Here is a 26,561-nt window from a genome sequence, read left to right on the forward strand (position 1 = left end):
CATGCAGACGCGGCTCTGCTACGTACATATCGTACACACGCGGCTCCACTCCATACACCCTGTAAACACACAGCTCTGCTCTGTACACCTCGCACACACACGGCTTTGCTCCATGTACAAGCGGCTCTGATCTGTACACCTCGTACACATGTGACACTGGCTTTGCTCCGTACACACATGGCTCCGCCGCGTACACTTCGCACAAACGGCTTTGCTCCGTACATGTTGCGCACATGGCTCCGCTCTGTACACGTTGCACACACGCGGCTCTGCTCGGTACACCTCGTACAACCCACACACAAACTTCCCCTCATCCAGCACCATGACAACCAGCACAGCAGAGCTCAGTCTTGCATACCCTGAGGCCCCTGATCATGTGACCCCTGACTCCTCCCCTCCTGTGACCTCATCACAGGTCCTGTGCACACAGAACAGCCATATATGTGGTGTGCGGTTCTGCAGGTGGAGGTAGGTGCTGGCGGCTCCAACCAAGGACTGTAGGCGGTAAGGACCCCAATATCCACAGGTGTCCCCTCTAATTAAGGGGGGGACTCTCACCTCTAATAATCCTGGGACAGTTCTGACTAACACGGAAACGTGCCCCTTTATGGATGTGACAGAAAGTCTGTTTTGTCACTTTAGATTAACCCCTTCATAACCTTAGGATTTTCCGTATTTCCGGGTTCGTTTTTCGCTCCCCTCCTTCCCAGAGCCATAACTATTTTATTTTTCCATCAATTTGGCCATGTGAGGGCTTATTTTTTGCGAAACAAGTTGTGCTTTTGAACGACATCATCGGTTTCAGCATGTCGTGTACTAGACAACGGGAAAAAAATTCCAACTGCGGTGAAATTGCAAAAAAGTGCAATCCCACACTTGTTTTTTGTTTGGCTTTTTTACTAGATTCACTAAATGCTAAAACTGACCTGCCATTATGAGTCTCCAGGTCATTACGAGTTCATAGACACCACACATGCCTAGGTTCTCTTTTATCTAAGTGGTGAAAAAAAAATCCAAACTTTGCTAAAAAAAACCCAAATGTGCCATTTTCCGATACCTGTAGCGTCTCCATTTTTCATGATCTGGGGTCAGGTGCAGGCTTATTTTTTGCGTGCTGAGCTGGCATTTTTAATGATACCATTTTGGTGCAGATAAGTTCTTTGATCGCCCGTTATTGCATTTTAATGCAATGTCGCGGCGACCAAAAAACGTAATTCTGGCGTTTCGAATTTTTTTCTCGCTACGCCGTTTAGCGATCAGGTTAATCCTTTTTTTATTAATAGATTGGGAGATACCAAATATGTGTAGGTTTGATTTTTTTTTTTTATTATTGATTTATTTTGAATGGGGCGAAAGGCGGGTGATTTAAACTTTTATTTTTTTTTTTTTTTCACATTTTTTTTTTTTTACTTTTTTTTTTTACTTTTGCCATGCTTCAATAGCCTCCATGGGAGGCTAGAAGCTGGCACAACTCGATCGGCTCTGCTACATAGCAGCGATCATCAGATAACAGGCTTGCTATGAGCGCCGACCACAGGGTGGCGCGCACAGCTAGCCGGGATCAGTAACCATAGAGGTCTCAAGGACCTCTATGGTTACCATTCTGATGCATCGCTGACCCCCGATCATCTGACGGGGGTCAGCGATGCGCTCATTTCCGTCTGGAAGCGCCGGTTAAATGCCGCTGTCAGCGGTACTTAACTAGTTAATAGCGGCGGATGAATCGCGATTTCACCCGCCGCTATTGCGACATGTCCCGGGCTCACCGCCGTAGCCCTGCATCAAAGCGGGGGATCTGACCTCGGACATACTATCCCGTCCGAGGTCAGAAAGGGGTTAATAGTATCAGCTCCAATCCAATGGCTAGATAAGCGATTTACCCTGAAGATTCACAAATTGTGGGATTGTTATAAAAATGTTAGATTTAAGGAGTTTTTGTGTTGCCTCCTTATAAGAATCACAATGGTTTTGTTCCTTTTCCACTGATGGGTACATACAACCCAACTATGAAAGACTGGAAACAAGAAATCATATTACTCTCATAGTACAGTGCCTCTTTATTGGCCCACACAGTATAATGTTCCCCCAGTATGACCATGCAGATTATGATGATACAAGATGCCCCACACAATCTGCTACCACCCAAACCAGTACACAATGATTCCTCACTTATCCCCATTCTTGATGCAGTAAGGTGCCGCTTTCTTGGTTCCCACACACAGTGTAATGTTTCCACAGTATCTCCATTTTTTGAGGGGTGGTTTACATGTAATATACGGAAGCCTACAAGAAAATGCTAAAAAAAACCACCCCATCATATCCAGAGAAAAAAAACACTGTACATGGAGACTTTGGCATCACATGACTCCTGTCTTGTTCTTCTTACAAACAACCTTTTATAAAAGCCTCAAACTTCTGTGTGTGAATCAGACATGAGATCTAACGTGATAAAAGATTACAGTGACGGGAAGATGGGAAACATTCATATAGACGTCCGGTGGTGATAGTCAGTGACGGCTCTGGCCAAATATGTTTCTAGAGCCATAGTAGAAGATGAAGATGTCGTCCTCATCATGTCACGTGTAATGAATGTCTCCGGCAGTATTGCTAATGCCGATTCCAGTGTCGGTAAATGAGATGAGAATTAGCGTTATGGAAGATGAGTCTATGAGAAACGTATTCAGCTGCCGACTCCGAGGAAGAAACTGCTTGTTGTCTGTGGCCTAAAATATATACCGTAGGTTTTATTTTTTTTAAATCAGATAATTTTTATTAACAGTAGTCAAGTTGACAAACAGACACAATTGTGTCAAAAAGGAGAATAAACATGTTTACAAAAAGTTTTTGAAACAGTCTCCCAGTTCCTCCCCCCTTACCCCCCCCTCCCTTAAAGCCTCTATAAACAAGAATAGGACAATAGCATACATTGCTTACATAATAAAGACACATTCCCTTGGAATCAGTTCCTCTCCATCCATGGTTTCAAAGGTTTTCACACTTTTCCTTTTTTCATAAATACCCTTTTTCATGTTAATAACCATATCAGACTATCTATAAAATTCCTGTAGAGTCGGTGGTACCTCACTCAACCAGTGCCTGGCAATTAGCTTTCGCGCAACATACAGTAATCTAGCTATGGCCACTTTATGATGATTTGGAACTCGGATCTCTTCCACGTATCCCAAAATATATATCACAGGATCTCTTTCAATTGCACAGCCATACAATTTTCCAATTGCTTCTCCCACATCCAACCAGTATGAATTCAATCTCGTACATTGCCATAACATGTGTAGAATCCCTGCCCCCTCGGACTGACACCTAGGACGCTCGGAGGTCTGTCTCAGCCCTGCCTTATATAGTCTATCTGGAGTTTTATATACTCTGTGAAGTACATATAATTGCAAAAGTCTACCCTGCTCACTTAATGATAATTGGGGAATATACTCCATGATATCCTCCCATTTATCCTCCTCTATCATTCCCAGCTCTTCCTCCCATTTCTCTTTTGCTTTAATAGGAAATCTATTAAGAAAGGTATATAACAAATCACTATAAATATCCAAGACTACCCCTTTCGTTCCTCCTGTCACACAGACATAGTCTACCAGAATATCTCTATAGATTCCCATATCAACCGTTTTGCTTTGCGCAAGATGGGCATGTCTTAACTGTCCATATTGGAACCTACAGGTCTCCTGCAACCCATAATTCTCCTGCAGTGCCTCAAAGGATAAAAGTCCTTGTGCGTCCTGAATCTGAGCCATATATTGAATACCTAATGCTTTCCAATTTTTGAATTCCCCCATTTTAATAAATTCAGGTAATATTTCATTGTGCCATATTGGGGAGAGATTTGTTAAAAGTCCAACTCCCCTTGTCTTTTTAATTGTCTCCCATACCTTTTGAATCAATGTCAAGGTAGGATAAGCCGTTCCAAACTTTCTGAATCCCCCAGCCTCCAATTCTTGAACCAATGGGTCCCTTCCCACTAACCAGACCAAAATCCGTTGAACCGAGCCGAGTCCATTCACCTCTCTCCAACTTCTCATCTGCTGACCATGCGCTGCCAAAAAATAGATCCAGGGATTTGGAAGGGCCAGTTCATCCCCATCTTTAGGCCACTGAAGCAATTCTGGCATAATTCTTGGCTGTTTCTTCCCCCAAACAAGGTCTCGAAATAGTTAATGGTGTGAAACCACTTTCGGGGCAACCAGATGGGGGGAGTTATGCAATACATACAATAATTGGGGCATAAGAATCATTTTAATTAAGTTTATCCTTCCCATCACTGAAAGGTATAGTTTGCACCATGCCCCTATTTTCTTCCTAAAGCTGTCCAGCAATAGGGACAGATTCAGAACGACGTAGCTCGAAAGAGGAATAGACACTTGAACACCCAAATATTTGGGCTGTGAAACCACTGTCAGCTTATTACCTTCCCCTGATATTGGGATGTCATCGCACCCTTTATCCGCTATCAAGATATTTGACTTCTCCCAATTGATTTCAAGACCCGATATATCACGAAATGTCCTGAGAATATTCATCGCACTCTCGAAGGCCTCTCCAGAATTTTCTAAAAATAATAGCATGTCATCTGCATATAGGGCTATTTTCTCCTCTATCATGCCATACCGGAACCCCCTAACCAGAACCGAATTCCTAAATGTCTGTTCTAGGGGTTCCACTGCCAATGCAAAAAGCTGCGGAGACAGTGGACACCCCTGCCTAGTCCCCCTATATAAACCAAAACTTCCAGACAACTCACCATTAACTCTCCCCCTAGCAGTCGGAGAAGAGCACAACAACCTCACCCACGAGATAAAAGTCGGCCTGAAACCAAAAGATCTTAGAAGCTCCCAAAGATAGCACCATTCACACTATCAAACGCTTTACGCGCATCCAGTGAGACTTCAACTCTATTACCCTCGTTGTCCAACGGCAGCTGCAAGTTCAGGAATAATCTACGTAAATTTATCGCTGTAGACTTATTTGGCATAAAACCAGATTGATCAGGATGGGCCAGATTCTGGACCACACTTGCCAACCGGTTAGCCACTACCTTAACCAAAATCTTAACATCCGCCGTCAGCAACAAAATTGGCCTATATGACTCTGCCAATCCCGGGTACCTACCTTCCTTTAAAATAACCACTACTATCGCCTCTCTCATGGACACCGGCAATTCTCCCTCCTGCAGCGCCTCATCAAAGACTATCTTTAATTTAGCCACTGAAATATCCATTAAATTCTTATATATCTCAACCGGGAGTCCATCAACTCCAGGGGCCTTGTTATTAGTCACTGACATGATGGCAAGTTTAATCTCCTCCGTTATAGGTTCATCCAACCTCCTCCTATCATAGAAGTTTCGCCTCACCCAGAAAGTTTACAATGTCCCCCAATGTAGCCCTCAACCCAGATGAATACAGTTGCTCATAAAAACTTCTAAACTCACCCAATATATCCACTACATCTGTCAACACAGTACCTCCATTTGTTCTTAATTTGTACACATACGATGATTCTTTCTGAGCTGCTGTTACCACTGAGAGCAAGTGCCCCACTCTTTCTCCTTCCTCAAAAAACTGTAGTTTCTGAAAAGCTCTTCTTCTCTCACCTTTTTTCATGTAGAATTTATTAACCGCTTCCTGGGCTTCCCTTAGTCTACATTGAGTTACCGCAGATGGGTCTGACATGTCCCTTTCTGCTCTTTCTAATTTCTCAATGATCTCCCTATCATTCATCCTAGTCTTGGATTTACATCTACAAATCTCCCTAAAAAGAAGGCCCCTCAGAAAAGCTTTCATTGCATCCCAAACTACCCGCTTATCAACGCTTTCCTCATTAAACTGCCAGTATTCTATGATCTCCTTCTTGATGACATCCATATTAATATGTTCAAACCACAAGGGGTGAAATTTCCACCCACCTCTCCATCCAGTCCTCCCTCCTGTCCATTTGATTAAGAGTTCTATAGGTTTGTGGTCCGAAATAACTCTCGGGAGATATTCAATCCCACAAATCATGTGCGTCATTAAATCATTCCCCAGTGCTAGGTCAATCCTGGAAAGCGAGCCGTGAGTTGCAGAATAACAGGAATAACAGCCTACATTCTCATTTCTCACTCTCCAAAGGTCCACCGTCCCCAATTCTTTCATATAGTTTCCACAGGCAACAGTTTTTTAATGCCTTTGCCCAAACCTTTCTTATACCTGTCCCACCCATCATCCATTACATTATTGACATCCCCAATAATTCACATTGGTAATCCCATACCTCGTTTATACAATTCAAATATTTCTTGAGCCTTTTTCCCAGAATATGGGGGTGGGAAGTGAACAGCCGCCAGACATATTGGTTGCCCATAAATTTTGCAAAATAGCAAAACATATTGCCCATCTCTATCTACATGACTCTCAATTTCTTCAAAAGGCGTTGACGCCTCAATCAAAACCGAAACCCCCCTAGCATATGAAGAATAGGTAGAGTGATAAGAGTTCCCAATCCACCTCCTTTTTAACACATCTACCTTTTCTGTAAGCAACTGTGTCTCCTGGAGACAAATGACATCCGGGCCCCGTTTTCTCATACATTCCCTCCGACAGTCCTCTGTTGTGATTTCTGTTGTGGGTTCTGCTCTTGGGCTCCCTCCGGTGGTTATAAGTGGTAGTGCTGCTGTTTGTCCTTCACAACAGTCATCAGGTGCGTCCACTTCGGACGGGGCTATTTAGTCTGGCTTCACCCTTTAGTGAGTGCCAGTTGTTCATTGTTCTGGAGGATTCACATCCCTTCCTGGTCGCTCCTGCTTGCAGTTCATTTCTTCAAGATAAGTTCTGCTTGTTTTTCTGCCCACATGTTGTGGGCCTCATTGTTCAGTGCATTGCATGTTTTTTCTTGTCCAGCTTAATCTGTGTAAGGATTTATGCAGCCAAGCTGGAATCTCTGGAGAGGCAGATTTACCCTCTATGTCTTTAGTTAGATGTGGAGTTTTATGTATTATCTGTGGTGGACATTTCTTAGTATTTTAATACTGACCGCATAGTTCTCTATCCTATCTTTTCTATCTAGCTAGATTGGCCTCCTTTGCTAAATTCTGTTTTCAGCCTGTGTATGTTTTTTCCTCTCCTCTCACAGTCAATATTTGTGGGGGGCTGCCTATCCTTTGGGAATTTTCTCTGAGGCAAGATAGTTTTCCCTTTTCTATCTATAGGGTTAATTAGTCCTCCGGCTGTGTCGAGGTGTCTAGGATTGGTAGGTACATCCCACGGCTACTTCTAGTTGCGGTGTTAAGTCCAGGGTCTGCAGTCAGTATAGTTACCACATTCTCCAGAGTACGTCTCATGCCGCTCCTAGGCCACCAGTATATAACAGTCCTCTTATATTCCAACTAACAATTTTAATTGTCTCCTACCATAACGCCTCACAAATACAAATTCCTGACCCCTTGAAATAGGATGCTGCTTCCAGTAAGCTATAAGTCCTAATTTCCAGCAATAGACCCCAGCCCCCCCCCTCCTCCCTCCCCAATAAACACTAACACAGTAACCCTTAACTGATTCGCTGTTGATTTTCACCTCTCTTACCAGAGAGTAGAAAGTCCAGCGTCTAGCTACCCTTCCCTCAGTACCTGTAAACCGCTGTAACTAGAACACCTCCCCAACCCCTCCGCATATAGAACAACATTATTGCAATAAGTCCTCTGAGAACCCCAATATCTATTAAACCAAAGTCCAGCGGTAACAATAAGGCAGCATCATCTTCATCTCCAGAATCTTCCTTTCACTTCCCTTTTTCTGCTGTAAGCTTCTGCTTATTTAAGTCCAGCCACTTAGTGGCTTCTTCTGGTGTTGGAAAAAAGTGAACCGCCCCCAGGGCTACAACCCTTAATTTCGCCTGGTATAGAGTAGAATAAATCAATTTCAAGTCTCTCAATCTCCTTTTAACCGCTCCATAACTCATCCTCTGCTTTTGCACCTCAGCCGAGTAATCTGGGTAAATGGAGATCTTTTGGCCGTTAATGCACATTTCCTCAGCTGTACGAGCACTTCTCAATATGGCATCTCTGTCTCTATAGTTCAGGATCCTAGCAAGGATAGCACGAGGGGGTGACCTTGGCGGGAGAGGTTTCAGTGGAACGCGGTACGCCCTTTCCACCGCAAATAACTTAGACAGGTTATCAGCGCCTATCTTATCCTGGAGTCATTTTTCAAAAAATGTTGTAGGGTCATTTCCTTCAGTCTTCTCAGGGATACCCACTAGTCTCACATTATTCCTCCGTGAGCGATTCTCCAGATCATTATTTTTATTACTCAAAGCAGCACACTTTTGCAGACACTGAGTATGGGACCTCTGCATTTTAGAGAGTTGATCCTCCAGCACACTTAAGGCACCTTCACACTAAACGATATCGCTAGCGATTCGTGACGTTGCAGCTTCCTGGCTAGCGATATCGTTTAGTTTGACACGCAGCAGCGATCAGGATCCTGCTGTGATGTCGCTGGTCGTTGAATAAAGTTCAGAACTTTATTTGGTCGTCAGACCGGCGTTTATCGTCAGGTTTGACACCAAAACCAACTATACCAGCGATGTTTTACGCTGGTAACCAGGGTAAATATCGGGTTACTAAGCGCAGGGCCGCGCTTAGTAACCCGATGTTTACCCTGGTTACCAGCGTAAAAGTAAAAAAACCAAACACTACATACTCACCTGCGCGTCCCCTGCCGTCCGCTTCCTGCTCTGACTGAGCGCCGGCCCTAAAGTGAAAGTAAAAGCACAGCGGTGACGTCACCGCTCTGCTGTTAGGGCCGGCGCTCACACAGTGCAGGAAGCGGACGCCGGGGGACGCGCAGGTGAGTATGTAGTGTTTGTTTTTTTTACTTTTACGATGGTAACCAGGGTAAACATCGGGTTACTAAGCGCGGCCCTGCGCTTAGCAACCCGATGTTTACCCTGGTTACCCGGGGACCTCGGCATCGTTGGTCGCTGGAGAGCGGTCTGTGTGACAGCTCTCCAGCGACCAAACAGCGACGCTGCAGCGATCGGCATCGTTGTCGCTATCGCTGCAGCGTCGCTTAATGTGAAGGTACCTTTACTCTCTCCTCCAGCTCTCCCACTCTTATCTATTTTAGTCATGTCTGCCTTTATTGTATTAACTTCTTCTATAGTCCCATCCACTCTGAGTGAGAGTTGTTATTGCAGTTTTGCATGATCTGATCAGATCATAAATGTCTTGCAAAGTGGGTTCCCCTATTATAAGCTCCTCCACAGTCTCTTGCTTCACACCATCATTTTCCTGCCTTCCTTCCTCCCCCTCCGGCCCCCCCTGTAAGGTATCACCCTCTGAGCCTTCTCCTTGCACTTTCATTTTCTCTCCAGCCTGTTCCTCTTCAGCTGTCTCCTTCCCTGCTCCTTCCACCCAGGCATACTTTTCAAGCTTAGCAGCCACCTCTAGCCTGTTTGCATATGAGGCATTTGCAGCGTCCGCTCTCTCAGGCGCCTCCACGCTGTCGGCACCATCGTGGGTCCGGGTCACTGCTCCTGCCTTGGCGTCCTGCTGCCTTTTCCGGACCATATCCGCAGGTCTGCACAGTTTCACCCATTGGGGCCGACCTCCGGTGAACTCCCTCAGCCGCACCACATGTTATCAACTCCCAGAGAGATCTTATCTTCAGAATAAATGCAGGGTCACAGCGGAGGAGCTCCAGAAGCCGACCGCTCACATCAGGTGCTAGGCCACGCCCCCATATAGGTTTTATTAGTGGATGTAAAGAAGAAAACTAAATACTATCAAATAATAAATCTCCTCATATGTTTCCCCTTATTATCTCCTGTAATTGTATTATTACACAGGATTTTTATGATGTTCCATCGGCTCATCTTCTTCTCATTCAGGTCTTTACAATATCGGATCCTCTCAGTGAAGATCTTCTATATAAGGGATTTTTCCAAATTTACCCATCAAAGATGGATATGGACAGAGACAAGATGGCGGAGAGGATATTACACCTCACCCTAGAGCTCATCTTCCGGCTTACTGGAGAGGTAAGAGATTCTGATGATGTCACATTACATCATTCTTATCTATGGGAATAACAGGTGGACAGAACTGGAGAGGTGAGGACTCTGGAAATGTCTGTAGTGAGATTTATTAATGTGTCTCTCCATAACCAGGATTACACAGTAGTGAAGAAGACCTCTAGTGAGCGCGATCAGGCCCCTGTGTCTGAGAGATGGAGGAGAACCCTGAGCCCAATCACGGAGCCTACACCTCAACCTCTGATACATGAGGACATCAATGACCAGAGGATCCTAGAACTCACCTACAAGATGATTGAGCATCTGACTGGAGAGGTGACACTGCTGGGAATGCTGGGACATTATACAGTAACACCATGAAGGGATCGGGGTGATGACGGTATCATTGTATGTGTCAGGTTCCTATAAGGTGTCAGGATGTCTCCATCTATTTCTACATGGAGGAGTGGAAGTATTTAGAAAGACACAAAGATGTGTACAAGGACGTCATGATGGAGATTCCGGCGCCCCTCATATCACCAGGTAATAGACAGGATTAAATACACATGGCCTATAATTATCTGTATGTAAAAAATGAGTTCAGTCCCTGTATGTGTTTCCTTCAGATCTATCCAGTAAGAGGATGGCACCAGAGAGATGTACCTGTCCTCTTCTTCCACTGGACTACAAACAAGAAGATCCCAATGTACCTCAGGATCATCAGGTAGATGGAGATAAGGTGTCATGAGTTCTTCCCTATGATGTATAGACTGCTGTAAAGGTCTAGTGTTAATTCTTTGTTTTATCCACCAGTATTATGTTTTATACAGTGGCACATAAAAGTTTGGGCACCCCTGGTCAAAAATTACTGTTATTGTGAACAGTTAAGCTAGTGGAAGATTACATGATCTTTAAAAGGACTAACATTAAAGATGAGATATTTCCTTTTTAGGCAAAAAAAATATATAGTTTCATCTTTGTAAGCAGCTGCCTAGCATTCTGAAAATGGTTGAGGCCCACAAAGCAGGAAAATACTATAAGAAGATAGCAAAGAGTTTTCAAGTTGCCCTTTCCTCATTTCAAAATGTAATTAAACAAATGGAATGTGACTGGAACAGTGATGGGAAAGATAAGATTTGGAAGACAAAGTCAAATTTCAGTTAAATATGCTTGTAGGATTGTTAGAGAGCCAAATCAGAACCCTCACTTGACTGCAAAAGACCTTCCGATATATTTAGCAGACTCTGAAGTTGTGGTACATTTGTTCTACTGTTCAGAGACACCTGTACAAATGTGGCCCTCATGGAAGAGTCATCAGAAGAAAACCTCTCCTGCTTCATCACTACAAAATTCAGTGCCAGAAGTATGCAAAAGAGCAAGTAAACAAGCCTGATGCATTTTGGAAACAAGTTCTGTGGACCGATGAGATTAAAATAGAACTGTTTGGCCACAATGATCAAAGCAATGTGTGTAGAAAAAAGGTCACAGAATTTCAGGAAAAGATCATCTCTCCAATCGTTAAGCATGGGAGTGGATCAATCATGCTTTGAGGTAGTGTTGAAGTCAATGTCATGGGGATCATTTCATGGATAGAGGGAAGAATGGATTCAATTACATTTCAAATTCTAAATGCAAACCTAACACCATCTGTAAAAAAGCTGAAGTTGAACAGAGGATGGCTTCTACAAATGGATAATGATCCTAAACACACTTCAAAATCCACAATAGATGACCTCAAAATGTCGAAGCTGAAGGTTTTACAATGACCCTCACAGTCTCCTGTTCTGAACATCATTGAAAATCTGTGGCTAGACTTCAAAACAGCAGTGTATGCAAGACGACCCAGGAATCTCACAGCACTGGAAGAATTTTCCAAGAAAGAATGGATGAAAATCCCTCAAACAAGAATTGAAAGACTCTCGGATGGCTACAAAAAGAGTTTACAAGGTGTGATACTTTTAAAAGGGGGTGCTACTAGGTACTAGCCATGCAGGGGGCCCAAACTTTTGTATCTGCCCACGTTCCTTTGGGTAATTTGGTAATTTTTAAAATGAAAAAGATGAAGAAAAAAAAAAAAAAATAAAAAAAAATATATATATATATATATATATATATATATATTATTTTTTGCCTAAAATACAAAGGAAATGTGTCATCTTCAACTTTTAGGCTTTTTAGAGATCATTTCATCTTCAACTTGCTTCACTGTCCACAATAACAGTTATTCCCAAAACTTTAACATGCCACTGTATACAATGAATTCTCCGGCTCACTTTAACCGCTTCCCGACCACATACTTATATAAACGTCTGCGTTTGCTTGACTTTGAGCAGGGCTGATGTTTATGAGCAGTCAGTGGTCTCGCAGCGCTCTGAACTCCCAGCGTCCTGAAAGTTCTGTGATTTCTGTGCAGAGCAATAGCTCTGACAGGTGACCTCATCGGGACCTGATTGGATCAGGTCCCGATGATGTTAACCCTTTGCTATCTTCTAGATGCCGCGATCGCAGCATTTTGAAGATAGCAGAGGGAGACCACTGCTGTACCCACCTCTCCGATGCCCCACATGATGAGATCTGATCACATAACGGGGATCCCACATTGTCATGTCAATTGAAAGTCACGTGATGACCTCCGCGCCTGCCAGCTACGGTGGCTTGTAAGACTCAGCCACCGTCAGACTGGCTGAGTCTCAAGTGATCTGACAGTGTAAAACTGTCACGTCTCATGCAATCCAATACATGTGTATTGCATTCTATGAGACCAGTGATCAGAGAACTACAAATTGAAGACCCATACAGGGACTTAGTAAAAAAGTAAAAAAATGATAAAAAATGTTTTAAAACTATTATAAAAATCACAAAATAAATAAAGAAATGAAGAAAACATATTAACCCCTTAGAGCCAATTTGGTACTTAATGACCAGGCCAATTTTTACAATTCTGACCACTGTCACTGTATGAGGTTATAACTCTGGAACACTTCAACGGATCCTGCTGATTCTGAGATTTTTTTTCGTGACATATTGTACTTCATGTTAGTGCTAACATTTCTTCGATATTACTTGCAATTATTTATGAAAAAAATGGAAATATGGCAAAAAAATTTAAATTTTGCAATTTTCAAACTTTGTATTTTTATGCCCTTAAATCAGAGAGATATGTCACAAAAATAGTTAATAAATAACATTTCCCACATGTCTACTTTACATCAGCACAATTTTGGAAACAAAATTTTTTTTGTTAGGGAGTTATAAGGGTTAAAAGTTGACCAGCAATTTCTCATTTTTACAACACCATTTTTTTTAGAGACCACATCACATTTGAAGTCATTTTGAGGAGTCTATATGATAGAAAATAACCAAGTGTGACACCAAGTGTGACACCATTCTAAAAACTGCACCCCTCAAGGTGCTCAAAACCACATTCAAGAAGTTTATTAACCCTTTACGTGCTTCACAGGAACTGAAACAATGTGGAAGGCAAAAATGAACATTTAACTTTTTTTTGCAAACATTTTACTTCAGAACCATTTTTTTTTATTTTCACAAGTGTAAAAACAGAAATGTAACCATAAATGTTGTTGTGCAATTTCTCCTGAATACGCCGATACCCCATATGTGGGGGTAAACCACTGTTTGGGCGCACTGTTTGACTTTTTCAATGCAGAATTGGCTGGAATTGAGATTGGACGCCATGTCGCGTTTGGAGAGCCCCTGATGTGCCTAAACAGTGGAAACCCCCCACACGTGACACCATTTTGGAAACTAGACCCCTTAAGGAACTTATCTAGATGTGTGGTGAGCACTTTAAACCCCCAGGTGCTTCTCAGAAGTTTATAAAGTAGAGCCATGAAAATAAAAAAATTGCATTTTTTCTACAGAAATGATCTTTTTGCCCCCAAATTTTTATTTTGACAAGGGTAACAGGAGAAATTAGACCACAAAAGTTGTTGTGCAATTTCTCCTGAGTACGTTGATACCCCATATGTGGGAGTAAACCACTGTTTGGGTGCACCGCAGAGCTTGGAAGAGAAGGAGTGCCGTTTTACTTTTTCAATGTAGAATTGGCTGGAATTGAGATCGGACACCATGTCGCGTTTGGAGAGCCCCTGATGTGCCTAAACAGTAGAAATCCCCCACAAGTGACCCCATTTTGGAACCTAGACCACTTATCTAGATGTGTGGTGAGCACTTTAAACCCCCAAGTGCTTCACAGAAATTTATAATGTAGATCCGTGAAAATAAAAAATCCTTTTTTTTTTCCTCAAAAATGATTTTTTAGCCTGCAATTTTTTATTTTCTCAAGGGTAAAAGGAGAAATTGTACCCCAACATTTATTGTGCAATTTATGCTGAGAAGGCTGATACCCCATATGTTGGGGTAAACCACTGTTTGGGCGCATGGCAGAGCTCGGAAGGGAAGGAGCGCCGTTTTGGAATGCAGACTTTGACAGAATGGTCTGCGGGCGTTATGTTGCGTTTGCAGAGCCCCTGATGTACCTAAACAGTGGAAACCCCCCACAAGTGACCCCATTTTGGAAACTAGACCCCCCAAGGAACTTATCTAGATGTGTGGTGAGAACTTTGAATGCCCAATTGCTTCACAGAAGTTTATAATGCAGAGTCGTGAAAATAATAAAAAAAAAAATTTCCACAAAAAATATTTTTTTTAGCCCCCTAGTTTTTATTTTCACAAGGGTACAAGAGAAATTGGACCCTAATAGTTGTTGTCCAATTTGTCCTGAGTACACTGATACCCCATGTGTGCGGGGGGACCACTGTTTGGGTGCACGGCAGAGCTCGGAAGGGAGGGAGCACCATTTGACTTTTTGAGCGCAAAATTGGCTGTGGCGTTTAGAGACCCCCTGATGTACCTAAGCAGTGGAAACCCCCCAAATCTAACTCCAACCCTAACCCCAACACACCCCTAAGGCTTCTTTCACACTTCAGCTCCGACATAGTGACGGATCGACAGATCCGTCACAATTGTTGAGAAAACGGTTCTAACGGATCCGGTTTTTTGACGGATTCGTTACTTGGGGGTTGTCTGGGAAAAATATCTACTTTTTGGAGCATGCGCAATTGAAAAAGCGGATTGGGGCGACGGATCCGCCGAAATGACAGTACCGACGGATCCGTCGCCCATAGGCGGCCATTCTATGGAATGATCCGTCGCGAACCGCCATTTCGGCGCAGACAAAAAACGTTACAATGGCCGTCAATGTCTAGTTGACGTCCGCCAAATCTCGACAGATCCGTCGCATAGCGGATGGAACGGACGACCATCCACCACAATCCATCGCTAATGCATGTCTATGGGAAAATAGCGGATCCGCCCAAAAAAAATGGCGGATCCGCTATTTGATGAAAATGGTGGTTTCAGACTGACGCCAAAAGACTGAAGTGTGAAAGAGGCCTAACCCTAATGCCAACCCGATCCATAATCCTAATCACAACCCTAAGGATAATCGCAACCCTAACCCCAAAACAACCATAACCCTAATCAGAACCCTAAATCCAACACACTCCTAATCTCAACACTAACCTCAAACCTAACCCTAATCCCAATACACCCCTAATCCCAACCCTAACCTTAACCCTAATCCCAAACCTAACCCTAATCCCAAACGTAACCCTAATGCCAACCCTAATCCAAACCCTAATCCCAACTCTAACCCTAACTTTAGCCGCAACCCTAGTCCTAACTTTAGCCCCAACCCTAACCCTAACTTTAGCCCCAGCTCTAACTCTAGCCCTAACGTTAGCCCCAACCCTAACCCTAGCCCTAACCCTAAATTTAACCCCAACCCTAGCCCTAACCCTAATTTTAGCCCCAACTCCTCTCTCCTGCCGGCCGGCAGATGGCAGCAGAGAGCGGGCGCACTGCACATGCGCCCGCCATTTTCTTTCCATAGGAAGAAGCCGGCGGGCAGGAGAGGACGAAGGAGGACCCAGGGACACCGGTAAGTATGATAGGGTCCCCGATTCCCCCTATTTCTCTGTCCTCTGATGTGCGATCACATCAGAGGACAGAGAATTACACGTCGCTTTTTTTTTTATTGCGGTCGCCGGTAAACCGTTAATTACCGGCGATCGCAAAACAGGGGTCGGTAGAAACCGACCCCGATCATGTTCTTTGGGGTCTCGGCTACCCCCAGCAGCCGAGACCCCAAAGATCTCCCGGGTGCCGGCCGGCGGGCGCACTGCGCATGCACCCGCCATTTTCTTTTTGCCGGAAGAAGATGGCGGCGCCCATCGGGAGCCACGAGGAGCACCGGGGGAGACAGGTGAGTATCGGGGGGCGATCAGGGACCCCATTTCTCTGTCCTCTGATGTGCGATCACATCGGAAGACAGAGAAATTAAATGGGAAATCGCGTTGTTTTTTTTTTGCGACCGCCGGTAAACGGTTAACCCCTTCCCGACATGTGACGGAATAGTACGTCACATGTCGGGACCCCCGCTTTGATGTGCGCTCCGGCGGTGAGCGCACATCAAAGTCGCGACATGTCAGCTGTTTTTTACAGCTGACATGTGCGCGCAATAGCGGCGGGTGAAATCGCGATCACCCGCTGCTATTAACTAGTTAAATGCCGCTGTCAAACGCAGACAGCGGCATTTAACTACCGCATCCGGCCGTGCGGCCGGATATGAGCGCATCGCCGACCCCCGTCACATGATCGGGGGTCGGCGATGCTCCTCCATTGTAACCATAGAGGTCCTTGAGACCTCTATGGTTACTGATTGCCGGTGGCTGTGAGCGCCCCCCTGTGGTCGGCGCTCACAGCACACCTGCAAATCTGCTGTGTAGCAGCGATCTTATGATCACTGCTGCATAGCAGAGCCGATCGGGCTGTGCCTGCTTCTAGCCTCCCATGGAGGCTATAGAAGCATGGCAAAAGTAAAAAAAAAAAAGTTTTTAAAAATGTGAAAAAAATAAAAAAAATATAAAAGTTTAAATCACCCCCCTTTCGCCCCAATCAAAGTAAATCAATAAAAAAAAACCCCAACCTACACATATTTGGTATCGCCGCGTTCAGAATCGCCCGATCTATCAATAAAAAAAAAGCATTAACCTGATCGCTGAATGGCGTAATGAGAAAAAAATTCGAAACGCCAGATTTACGTTTTTTTGGTCGCCACGACATTGCATTAAAATGCAATAACGGGCGATCAAAAGAACGTATCTACACCAAAATGCTATCATTAAAAACGCCAGCTCGGCACGCAAAAAATAAGCCCTCACCTGACCCCAGATCACGAAAAATGGAGACGCTACGAGTATCGGAAAATGGCGCAATTTTGTTTTGTTTTGTTTTTTGCAAAGTTTGGAATTTTTTTTCACCACTTAGGTGAAAAATAACCTAGTCATGTTAGGTGTCTATGAACTCGTACTGACCTGGAGAATCATAATGGCAGGTCAGTTTTAGCATTTAGTGAACCTAGCAAAATAGGCAAGCAAAAAACAAGTGTGGGATTACACTTTTTTTGCAATTTCACTGCACTTGGAATTTTTTTCCCGTTTTCTAGTACACGACATGCTAAAACCAATGATGTCGTTCAAAAGTACAACTTGTCCCGCAAAAAATAAGCCCTCACATGGCCAAATTGACGGAAAAATAAAAAAGTTATGGCTCTGGGAAGGAGGGGAGCGAAAAACGAAAACGGAAAAACGGAAAAAGCTCCGGGGGTGAAGGGGTTAATTACCGGCGATCGTAACTCGGGGGTTGGTAAAAACCCCCCGAATCATGTTCTCTGGGGTCTCGGCTACCCCCGGTAACCGACGCCCCAGAGAAAATCCGACTCTGCGGGGCGCTATTCACTTTTTCCACAGCGCCGTTAATTAACGGCGCTGTGGTTTAAGTACCCTTAGCGGCCGCCGTTAAAAGGTGTATCGGCGGTCGTTAAGGGGTTAAACCAATAAATACATATATTTCTGTAAAAACAAAAAAAGTACAAATATTTGGTATTGTCACATCCGGAATGACCTGACCTATAAAACTGTTGCACTAATTAACTCCTTCAGTGCACACCATAAAAAGAAAAAAACAACCAAAAACGTTTGCTTTTTCATCATGCCGCCAAACAAAAAAAGTAGAATGCAACGCAATCAAAAAGTCAAATCGAAATAAAAGTGGTAGCGATCAAAATGTCATCTTGTCCCTCAAAAAAACAAGCTGCCATACAGCTCCAACAGCGGAAAAATTTTAAAGTTATAGCTCACAGAATAAATCTATGCAAAAATAATTATTTTTTCTATAAAATAATTTTAATTGTGTAAATTCCTTGAGAGGTATAGTTTACCAAATGGGAGCACCTGTGAGGTTTTCTGCTGTTTTGTCATGTCAGGGGTGTCACGGATCTCCCACCGTGCTGCTACCAATATGTCATGGATCCCACTGTGCTGCCACCAGTATGTCAGGAATCCCACTATGCTGCCACTAATATGTCAAGGATCCCACTGAATATGTCACAGAAGCCACTGGATACGTCAGAGATCACACCAATCTGTCGCGGTTCACGAGGAAGATGCCTTTATCATCCCCACCACTCTCACCAATTTGTCATGAACCGGGGTTGTTTGGTTGCCCCTGGTTACTTCTGAAGGGGATTTATCTATATCCCAGTTCCGGTTTGGAACTTGCAGCTCTCTGGCGCCCCCTCAGGTTTCACACTTGCGTTTTGATCTGCAGCGTTTTTAAAAAAAACGCAGGTGGTGAAAAAAACGCATGTAAAAGCATGCAAACGCTGCGTTTTTTAGACGCATGCATTTTTGCATGCTGTAATAAAAACGCGGCGTTTTGCCGCGTTTACATGTGATTTTTCTTGCGTTTGCGTTTTTGAAACGCATGCTGAGAAGTGTGTGACAGCTGCCAATCATCAAAATCAACAAGAAAGCCCACTATAAATAGAAACAGCTAGGGTTAGGGTTAGGATCCCTAGGGTTAGGGGTAGGGTTAGGGCCTAACCCTAACCCTAGGGATCCTAACCATTACCCTAACCCTAACCCTAGGGATCCTAACCCTACCCCTAACCCCACCCCTAACCCTAGGGATCCTAACCATAACCTGGATCCTAACCCTACCCCTAGGGATTCTAACCCTACCCCTAACTATTTCTATTTATGGTGGGTTAGGGGTAGGGTTAGGATCTCTAGGGTTAGGGGTAGGGTTAGGGTTAGGGTTAGGATTAGGGTTAGGATCCCTAGGGTTAGGGGTGGGGTTAGGGGTAGGGTTAGGGTTAGGATCCCTAGGGTTAGGGGTGAGGTTAGGGGTAGGGTTTGGTTAGGGTTTGGATCGCTTTATCACCTTGATGGTGGGGGGTGGCTTTTCAGTGTGTTTTCTGTTTTTTTTTTTCTATAAAAACGCATGCGTTTTTAATGCAAACAAACGCATGTGCTTAAAAACGCATGCGTTTACATAGACAGCAATACATTTTTTTGCCGCAAAAAAAGCCTCTAGAAATTACTACATGTTTCATTTCTGCAATCAAACGCAAGCAGATAAAAAGCCCATGCGTTGACAAACGCGGCAAAACGCATGCACAAAAAAACGCATGCGTTTTTAATGTTAAACATAGGGTGAAAAAACGCATGCGTTTTTTTGGGTAAAAACGCTGCAGATCAAAACGCAAGTGTGAAACCAGCCTTACCCTCAGGCCAGTCAGGGTACTGCGCCTAGGGAAATTAGGCGCCAGAGAGGTTGCCTGCTATGTACTGGCTATTGAGCATGCAGCAGCTAGGGAATTTAACTACTCCCACTCAGGCAGGAACAATAATTATCAACGCCGCTGTCGCTACAAAGCCTCCCAAACTCACAGAACAAAGTATGCTGCCACCAGCTCCGATTCTCTTTAATTGTTAACGGGTCTGGAGCCAACCCAAATCAGTAGCGTAATTCACCTCAGAGGACGCGACAGTTCGTTATAGAACAAGGAGAGACAAGCTAATAGATTGTATATTTTACTCCAAAAAAGGTAGGCAGTGTTTGCAAAGTATAAAAAGATATTATAAAGAAGACAATTCATATGTACAATGCAATTAAAAGTAAACAGGGATTAAAATTGAAAGAAGAACACTTACATTTCGTTCTGATCATTTCATTTTTTGACTGGCCGTGTGCAAAGGATGGGGGGGTCACATCTAGATGCATACCACACATCTAGACAGCAGCTAGACCCCCCCACCCCGGACACAAGACTTCAGAATACTGCTTGCTTCACTACTTGTTTCTTAGCCTAAAACCCAGGCACTCCCACTGTGGTGACATCACTTAGAGGCTGACACCTCCCCTTTACTTAGAATATAAAAACTATTTTTTTTACACATATCTCGCTGTACGGATCTCGTATACGAAATACACCAGGTTCCCGAGGTGCACCACGTCGGGGCAATTCTTTTAAGTGTAAGCACGACGTACTTACATGAACCGCTTAAGGAGAAATCCATGCTTTGCACTCGTTGCATTTAGCTGCTTGTACTCTCAGTGAGTGACAGACCTATCGATGGACATCCGGAATATATAATTCCTATATTTCTAGCCCGGATCGGTGCCCATTTTTAACACGTTAATAGAACAATAGAAATGCATGCAGTTAGGAAGTGGCTATACCAGTTTCAACTAGTGCCATGGAATTAATGGTGCTATATAAATAAATAAATAATAATAATAATGTGGGAGGGGGAATGAGTAGTTTTAGGGAGATTTGTCTGCTTGCAGGATAGAACCATAAATATTCTTGTGGGAGGGGGGAAATGAGGGCTTTAGGATTATACATACGCACGCACGCACGCACGCGCGCGCGCAGCAGGCAGAGCGAGCAGAGGGGGGGTCGGAATGGCGCACAGCGTGTCTTCCATGGAACCTTCTGGACTAAACTCACAATATGACATTTTTACATTATCGTGACAAGGGGCTCTTCAAATGTGACATGGTATCCGCAACCTATTCCAGCCAAAATAGTACTCATTCCTTTTCCAGCCCTGCCATGCACCCAAGCAGTCGTTTTCCAAGTATGGGGTACCTGCATATTTTGGAAAATTTGCCCAACAAATGTTGGCATACATTTTCTTCTGCTACTCTTGTAAAAATTAAAAATTGGAGCTAAAATGAGATTTTTGTTGGAAAAATGTGTTTTATAATGTTGAGCTGTGAAAATTCAAAAATTCTGTGAATCGCCTGAGGGTTCAAGGTGCTCACGACTAGTGTTGAGCATTCCGATACCGCAAGTATCGAGTATCGGCCGATACTTGCGGCTATCGGAATTCCGATACCGAGATCCGATACTTTTGTGGTATCGGTATCGAAACAACATTAATGTAAAAATGTGTAAAAGAGAGAATTAAAATAAAAAATATTGCTATACTCACCTCTCCGACGCAGCCTGCACCTTACCGAGGGAAGCGGCAGCGTTCTTTGTTTAAAATTCACGCTTTTCTTTCCTTACGTGAAGTCCCGGCTTGTGATTGGTTGTGTGCCGCCCATGTGACCGCAACGCAACCAATCACAGCAAGCCGTGACGTAATTTCAGGTCATTCAGTATTTTAAAATTACGCTCCGGCTATGTGATTGGTTGCGTCGCAGTCACATGGGCGACGCAACCAATCACAGCAAGCCGTGACGTAATTTCAGGTCATTCAGTATTTTAAAATTACGTCCCGGCTTTGTGATTGGTTGCGTCGCAGTCACATGGACGACGCAACCAATCACAAGCCGTGACGTCACGGGAGGCTGGACACGCGCGCATTTTAAAATGCGCGCGTGTCCAGCCTCTTGTGACGTCCCGGCTTGTGATTGGTTGCGTCGCTGTCAACCAATCACAAGCCGGGAGGCTGGACACGCGCGCATTTTAAAATGGCTTCCCGGCTTGTGATTGGTTGACAGCGACGCAACCAATCACAAGCCGGGACGTCACGGGAGGCTGGACTCGCGCGCATTTTAAAATGCGCGCGTGTCCAGCCTCCCGTGACGTCACGGCTTGTGATTGGTTGCGTCGCCCATGTGACTGCGACGCATCCAATGACAAAGCCGGGACGTAATTTTAAAATCCTTAAGGACCTGAAATTACGTCACGGCTTGCTGTGATTGGTTGCGTCGCCCATGTGACTGCGACGCAACCAATCACAAAGCCGGAGCGTAATTTTAAAATACTGAATGACCTGAAATTACGTCACGGCTTGCTGTGATTGGTTGCGTTGCGGTCACATGGGCGACACGCAACCAATCACAAGCCGGGACTTCACTTAAGGAAAGAAAAGCGCGAATTTTAAGCAAACAACGCTGCCGGTTCCCTCGGAGAGGTGAGTATAGCAATATTTTTTATTTTAATTCTTTATTTTACACATTAATATGGTTCCCAGGGCCTGAAGGAGAGTTTCCTCTCCTTCAGACCCTGGGAACCATCAGGAATACCGTCCGATACTTGAGTCCCATTGACTTGTATTGGTATCGGGTATCGGTATCGGATTGGATCCGATACTTTGCCGGTATCGGCCGATACTTTCCGATACCGATACTTTCAAGTATCGGACGGTATCGCTCAACACTACTCACAACACATCTAGATAAAGTCCTTAAGGGGTCTAGTTTCCAAAATGGAGTAATTTTCGTGGGTTTCTACTGTTAGGCACATCAGGGGCTCTCCAAACGTGACATGGTGTCGGCCATCGATTCCATGCAATTTAACATTCTAAAACTCACACGGTGCTCCTTCCTTTCGGCGCCCTCCCATGCACCCAAACAGTAGTTTTCCACCACATATGGGGTATCTGCATACTCAGGAGAAATTGCCCAACAATGGTACATTTTCTCCTGTTACCTTTGTGAAAATGAAAAATTTGGCGCTAAAGTAACATTTTTGAGGGAAAAAGTTAAATGTTTAGTTTTTCTTCCACATTCTATTAAAGGGAACCTGTCACCCCCAAAATCGAAGGTGAGCTAAGCCTACCGGCATCAGGGGTTTATCTACAGCATTCTGTAATGCTGTAGATAAGCCCCCGATGTATCCTGAAAGATGAGAAAAAGAGGTTAGATTATACTCACCTGGGGGGGGGGCGGTCCGGTCCGATGGGCGTCGCGGTCCGATCCAGGCCTCCCATCTTTATAGGATGACGTCCTCTTCTCGTCTTCACGCTCCGGCGCAGGCGTACTTTGTCTGCCCTGTTTAGGGCGGAGCAAAGTACTGCAGTGCGCAGGCGTCGGAAAAGGTCAGAGAGACCCGGCGCCTGCGCACTGCAGTACTTTGCTCTGCCTCAACAGGGCAGACAAAGTACGCCTGCACCGCAGCGTGAAGACAAGAAGAGGACGTCATCCTATGAAGATGGGAGGCCCGGACCGCGACGCCCATCGGACCGGACCGCCCCCCCAGGTGAGTATAATCTAACCTCTTTTTCTCATCTTTCAGGATACATCGGGGGCTTATCTACAGCATTACAGAATGCTGTAGATAAGCCCCTGATGCCGGTGGGCTTAGCTCACCTTCGATTTTGGGGGTGACAGGTTCCCTTTAATTCCTGTGAAGCACCTGAAGGGTTAATAAACTTCTTGAATGTGGTTTTGAACATCTTGAGGGATGCAGTTTTTAGAATTGTCAGTTTGGGGTATTTTCTGTCATATAGCCCCCTCAGTCACTTCACATGTGTTGTCCCTAAAAAATAAACAGGGATTTTTGTGTACTCACCGTAAAATCCTTTTCTCCGAGCCCATCATTGGGGGACACAGAACCATGGGTGTTATACTGCTGCCACTAGGAGGACACTAAGCAAATACAATAAGAATAGCTCCTCCCCTGCAGTATACACTTTCCTGCTGGCTCTAAGTGAACCAGTTCGGTAACAAAGCAGTAGGAGCTTAACATTTAACAAGGATGAACTATGTCAAAACTGTCATGATTCTCAATGGCGAGAGAACATAGCCCAGCATATATGAGAACTAGCTCTTGGAAGATGGAAACTATACTGACCATGAACTAAACCTGCCGCACAACTAGAAGTGGCCGGGTAGCATGCCTACGTTTTTTAACCCTAGATGCCCAGCGCCAGCCGGAGAACTACCTAATCCTAGCAGAGGAAAAGACAGTCCTGGCTCACCTCTAGAGAAATTTTCCCAAAAGGCAGACAGAGGCCCCCACATATATTGGCGGTGATTTTAGATGAAATGACAAACGTAGTATGAAAATAGGTTTAGCAAAATCGAGGTCCGCTTTCTAGATAGCAGGAAGACAGAAAGGACACTTTCATGGTCAGCAGAAAACCCTATCAAAACACCATCCAGAAATTCCTTTAAGACTCTAGCATTAACTCATAACACCAGAGTGGCAATTTCCGATCACAAGAGCTTTCCAGACACAGTAACGAAACAGCAGCTGTGAACAGGAACAAAATGCAAAAACACACAAGGACAAAAGTCCAACTTAGCTGGGAGTTGTCTAGTAGCAGGAACAAGCACAGAAGGCTTCTGATTACATTGTTGACCGGCAAGAAACTGACAGAGGAGCAAGGTTATATAGCGACTCCCACATCCTGATAGGAGCAGGTGAACAGAGGGGATGATGCACACAAGTTCAATTCCACAAGTGGCCACCGGGGGAGCCCAGAATCCAATTTCACAACACAAAACCAAGTCAACACAGAAAAACCAAAGCCAATAGGCTAGCAGGGTGGGTGCTGTGTCCCCCAATGATTGGCTCGGAGAAAAGGATTTTACGGTGAGCACACAAAAATCCCTGTTTCTCCTATGCCTCTTTGGGGGACACAGGACCATGGGACGTCCTAAAGCAGTCCCTGGGTAGGAGACAATCAACTGCAATTGCTCCTTGTACCCACAAGTTACAGATGCGGCACTGCTGTCTGTGAAATTCGTCTGCCGACGGTCGCATCTGCCGAGGCCTGAGAGTGAATATGGTAATGTTTTGTACATGTATGCAGGCTGGACCAATTCGCAGCTTTGCAAACTTGTGCTGCCGAAGCTTGGTGCCGGATGGCCCAAGACGCACCCACTGACCGAGTGGAGTGAGCCTTAATCCCTGCTGGGACAGGAAGACCTCTGACTCGGTAGGACTCCTTAATAGCCATACAAATCCATTTGGCTATTGTCGCCTTGGAAGCGGGAAACCCTTTCCTTGGTCCTTCCGGGAGCACAAATAGGGCATCTGACCTGCGGAAAGACGCTGTCCGCGAGACGTATCTCCTAAGAGCTCTCACTAAATCCAGTGTGTGTAGGGCCTTCTCGATGCGATGTACTGGTGCCGGACAGAGTGACGGTAAAACAATGTCCTCATTGAGATGAAAAGAGGAGACAACTTTCGATAGAAAAGACGGGGATGTTCTCAACACCACCTTATCCTGATGAAAATTCAGGAACGGAACTTGAGAAGACAAAGCCGCCAGCTCGGGACTCATCTAATAGAGGTGACCGCAACTAGGAAAGCAAAATTCCATAAAAGAAAAGACAGGGAAACCTCCTGTAGAGGTTTGAAAGGAGCCTGTTGCAAAACTCCGAGGACCAAATTAAGGTCCCATGGTTCCAATGGCATCCTATAGGGTGGCACCCTATGGGAGACTCCCTGAATGAACGTCTTCACTTGTAATCTGTTGACAATCCTGCGTTGGAACAGAACGTACAGGGCTGAAATCTGCCCCTTGGGAGAAATAAGGGCGAGACCTAAGTCCAAACCGTTTGTAAAAATTCGAGGATGGCAGGGATGGAAAATTTAAGAGGAGAACATCCCCGGTCGTTGCACCAGGAAAAGAAGGTTTTCCAAGTGCGATAATAAATGCGCATAGACGTAGGCTTTCTAGCGCTGATCATGGTAGAGATGACTTCCAGGGAGAAACCTGCCTGAGTTAGAACCCAGGACTCAACGGCCATGCCATCAAACACAGGGCCTCTGAGTTTTGGTGGTAAATGGGGCCCTGTGATAGCAGGTCTGCGCAATTCGGTAATCGCCAGGGAACATTGGCGACTAGTTGAACTAGTTCCGCCTACCACGGGCCAATCTGGCGCAATCAGGATTACTGGTACCCTCTCCGCTCTGATCTACTTGATGACTCCCGGCAGTAAAGGAAGCGGGGAAAATATGTACGGAAGCCGAAAATTATGCCACGGGAGTACGAGAGCATCTGCCCCGATGGCTGCCGGATTGTGCGACTGAGCTATGAAGTCGGGAACTTTGGAATTTAGCCGTGAGGCCATCAGATCCACATCCGGAATTCCCCAACGACAGCAGATCTGATGGAAGATCTCCGGATGGAGAGACCACTCCCTGGAGTCGAGGCCTTGACGACTGAGGAAATCTGCCTCCCAATTGTCCACTTCCAGGATGTGAACCGCAGAAATCATTGAGTGGTTTTCCTCGGCCTATCGGAGGATGTAGCCTGCCTCGGTCATGGCTGTCTTTCTGTGGGTTCCCCCTTGGCGGTTGATGTATGCCACTGCAGTGGCGTTGTTGGACTGAATCCTGATTGGGTGACCCGCCAGGAAGGGATGGAATTGGAGAAGCGCCAACCTGATTGCCCGAATTTCCAAGATGTTGATCGGAAGGCGTG

The 26,561-nt window shown here is 44.8% G+C and overlaps 1 protein-coding gene across 1 annotated transcript in view; it reads left to right on the forward strand.

The window, feature by feature from the left end:
- The first annotated feature begins 449 nt into the window (after nt 1–449).
- LOC143765019 (uncharacterized) overlaps nt 450–26,561 on the forward strand; it is a 76,586-nt gene continuing 50,474 nt past the window's right edge. The window contains exons 1-5 of the mRNA XM_077251237.1: nt 450–504; nt 9,898–10,047; nt 10,177–10,356; nt 10,440–10,563; nt 10,647–10,744. Of these exons, the coding sequence (XP_077107352.1) occupies nt 9,970–10,047; nt 10,177–10,356; nt 10,440–10,563; nt 10,647–10,744 (480 nt within the window). The 5' untranslated portion in view covers nt 450–504; nt 9,898–9,969. The remainder of the gene's footprint in view (nt 505–9,897; nt 10,048–10,176; nt 10,357–10,439; nt 10,564–10,646; nt 10,745–26,561) is intronic.

This window comes from Ranitomeya variabilis, chromosome 4 (assembly GCF_051348905.1).
Source record: "Ranitomeya variabilis isolate aRanVar5 chromosome 4, aRanVar5.hap1, whole genome shotgun sequence".
Classification (NCBI taxonomy): Eukaryota; Metazoa; Chordata; class Amphibia; order Anura; family Dendrobatidae; genus Ranitomeya; species Ranitomeya variabilis.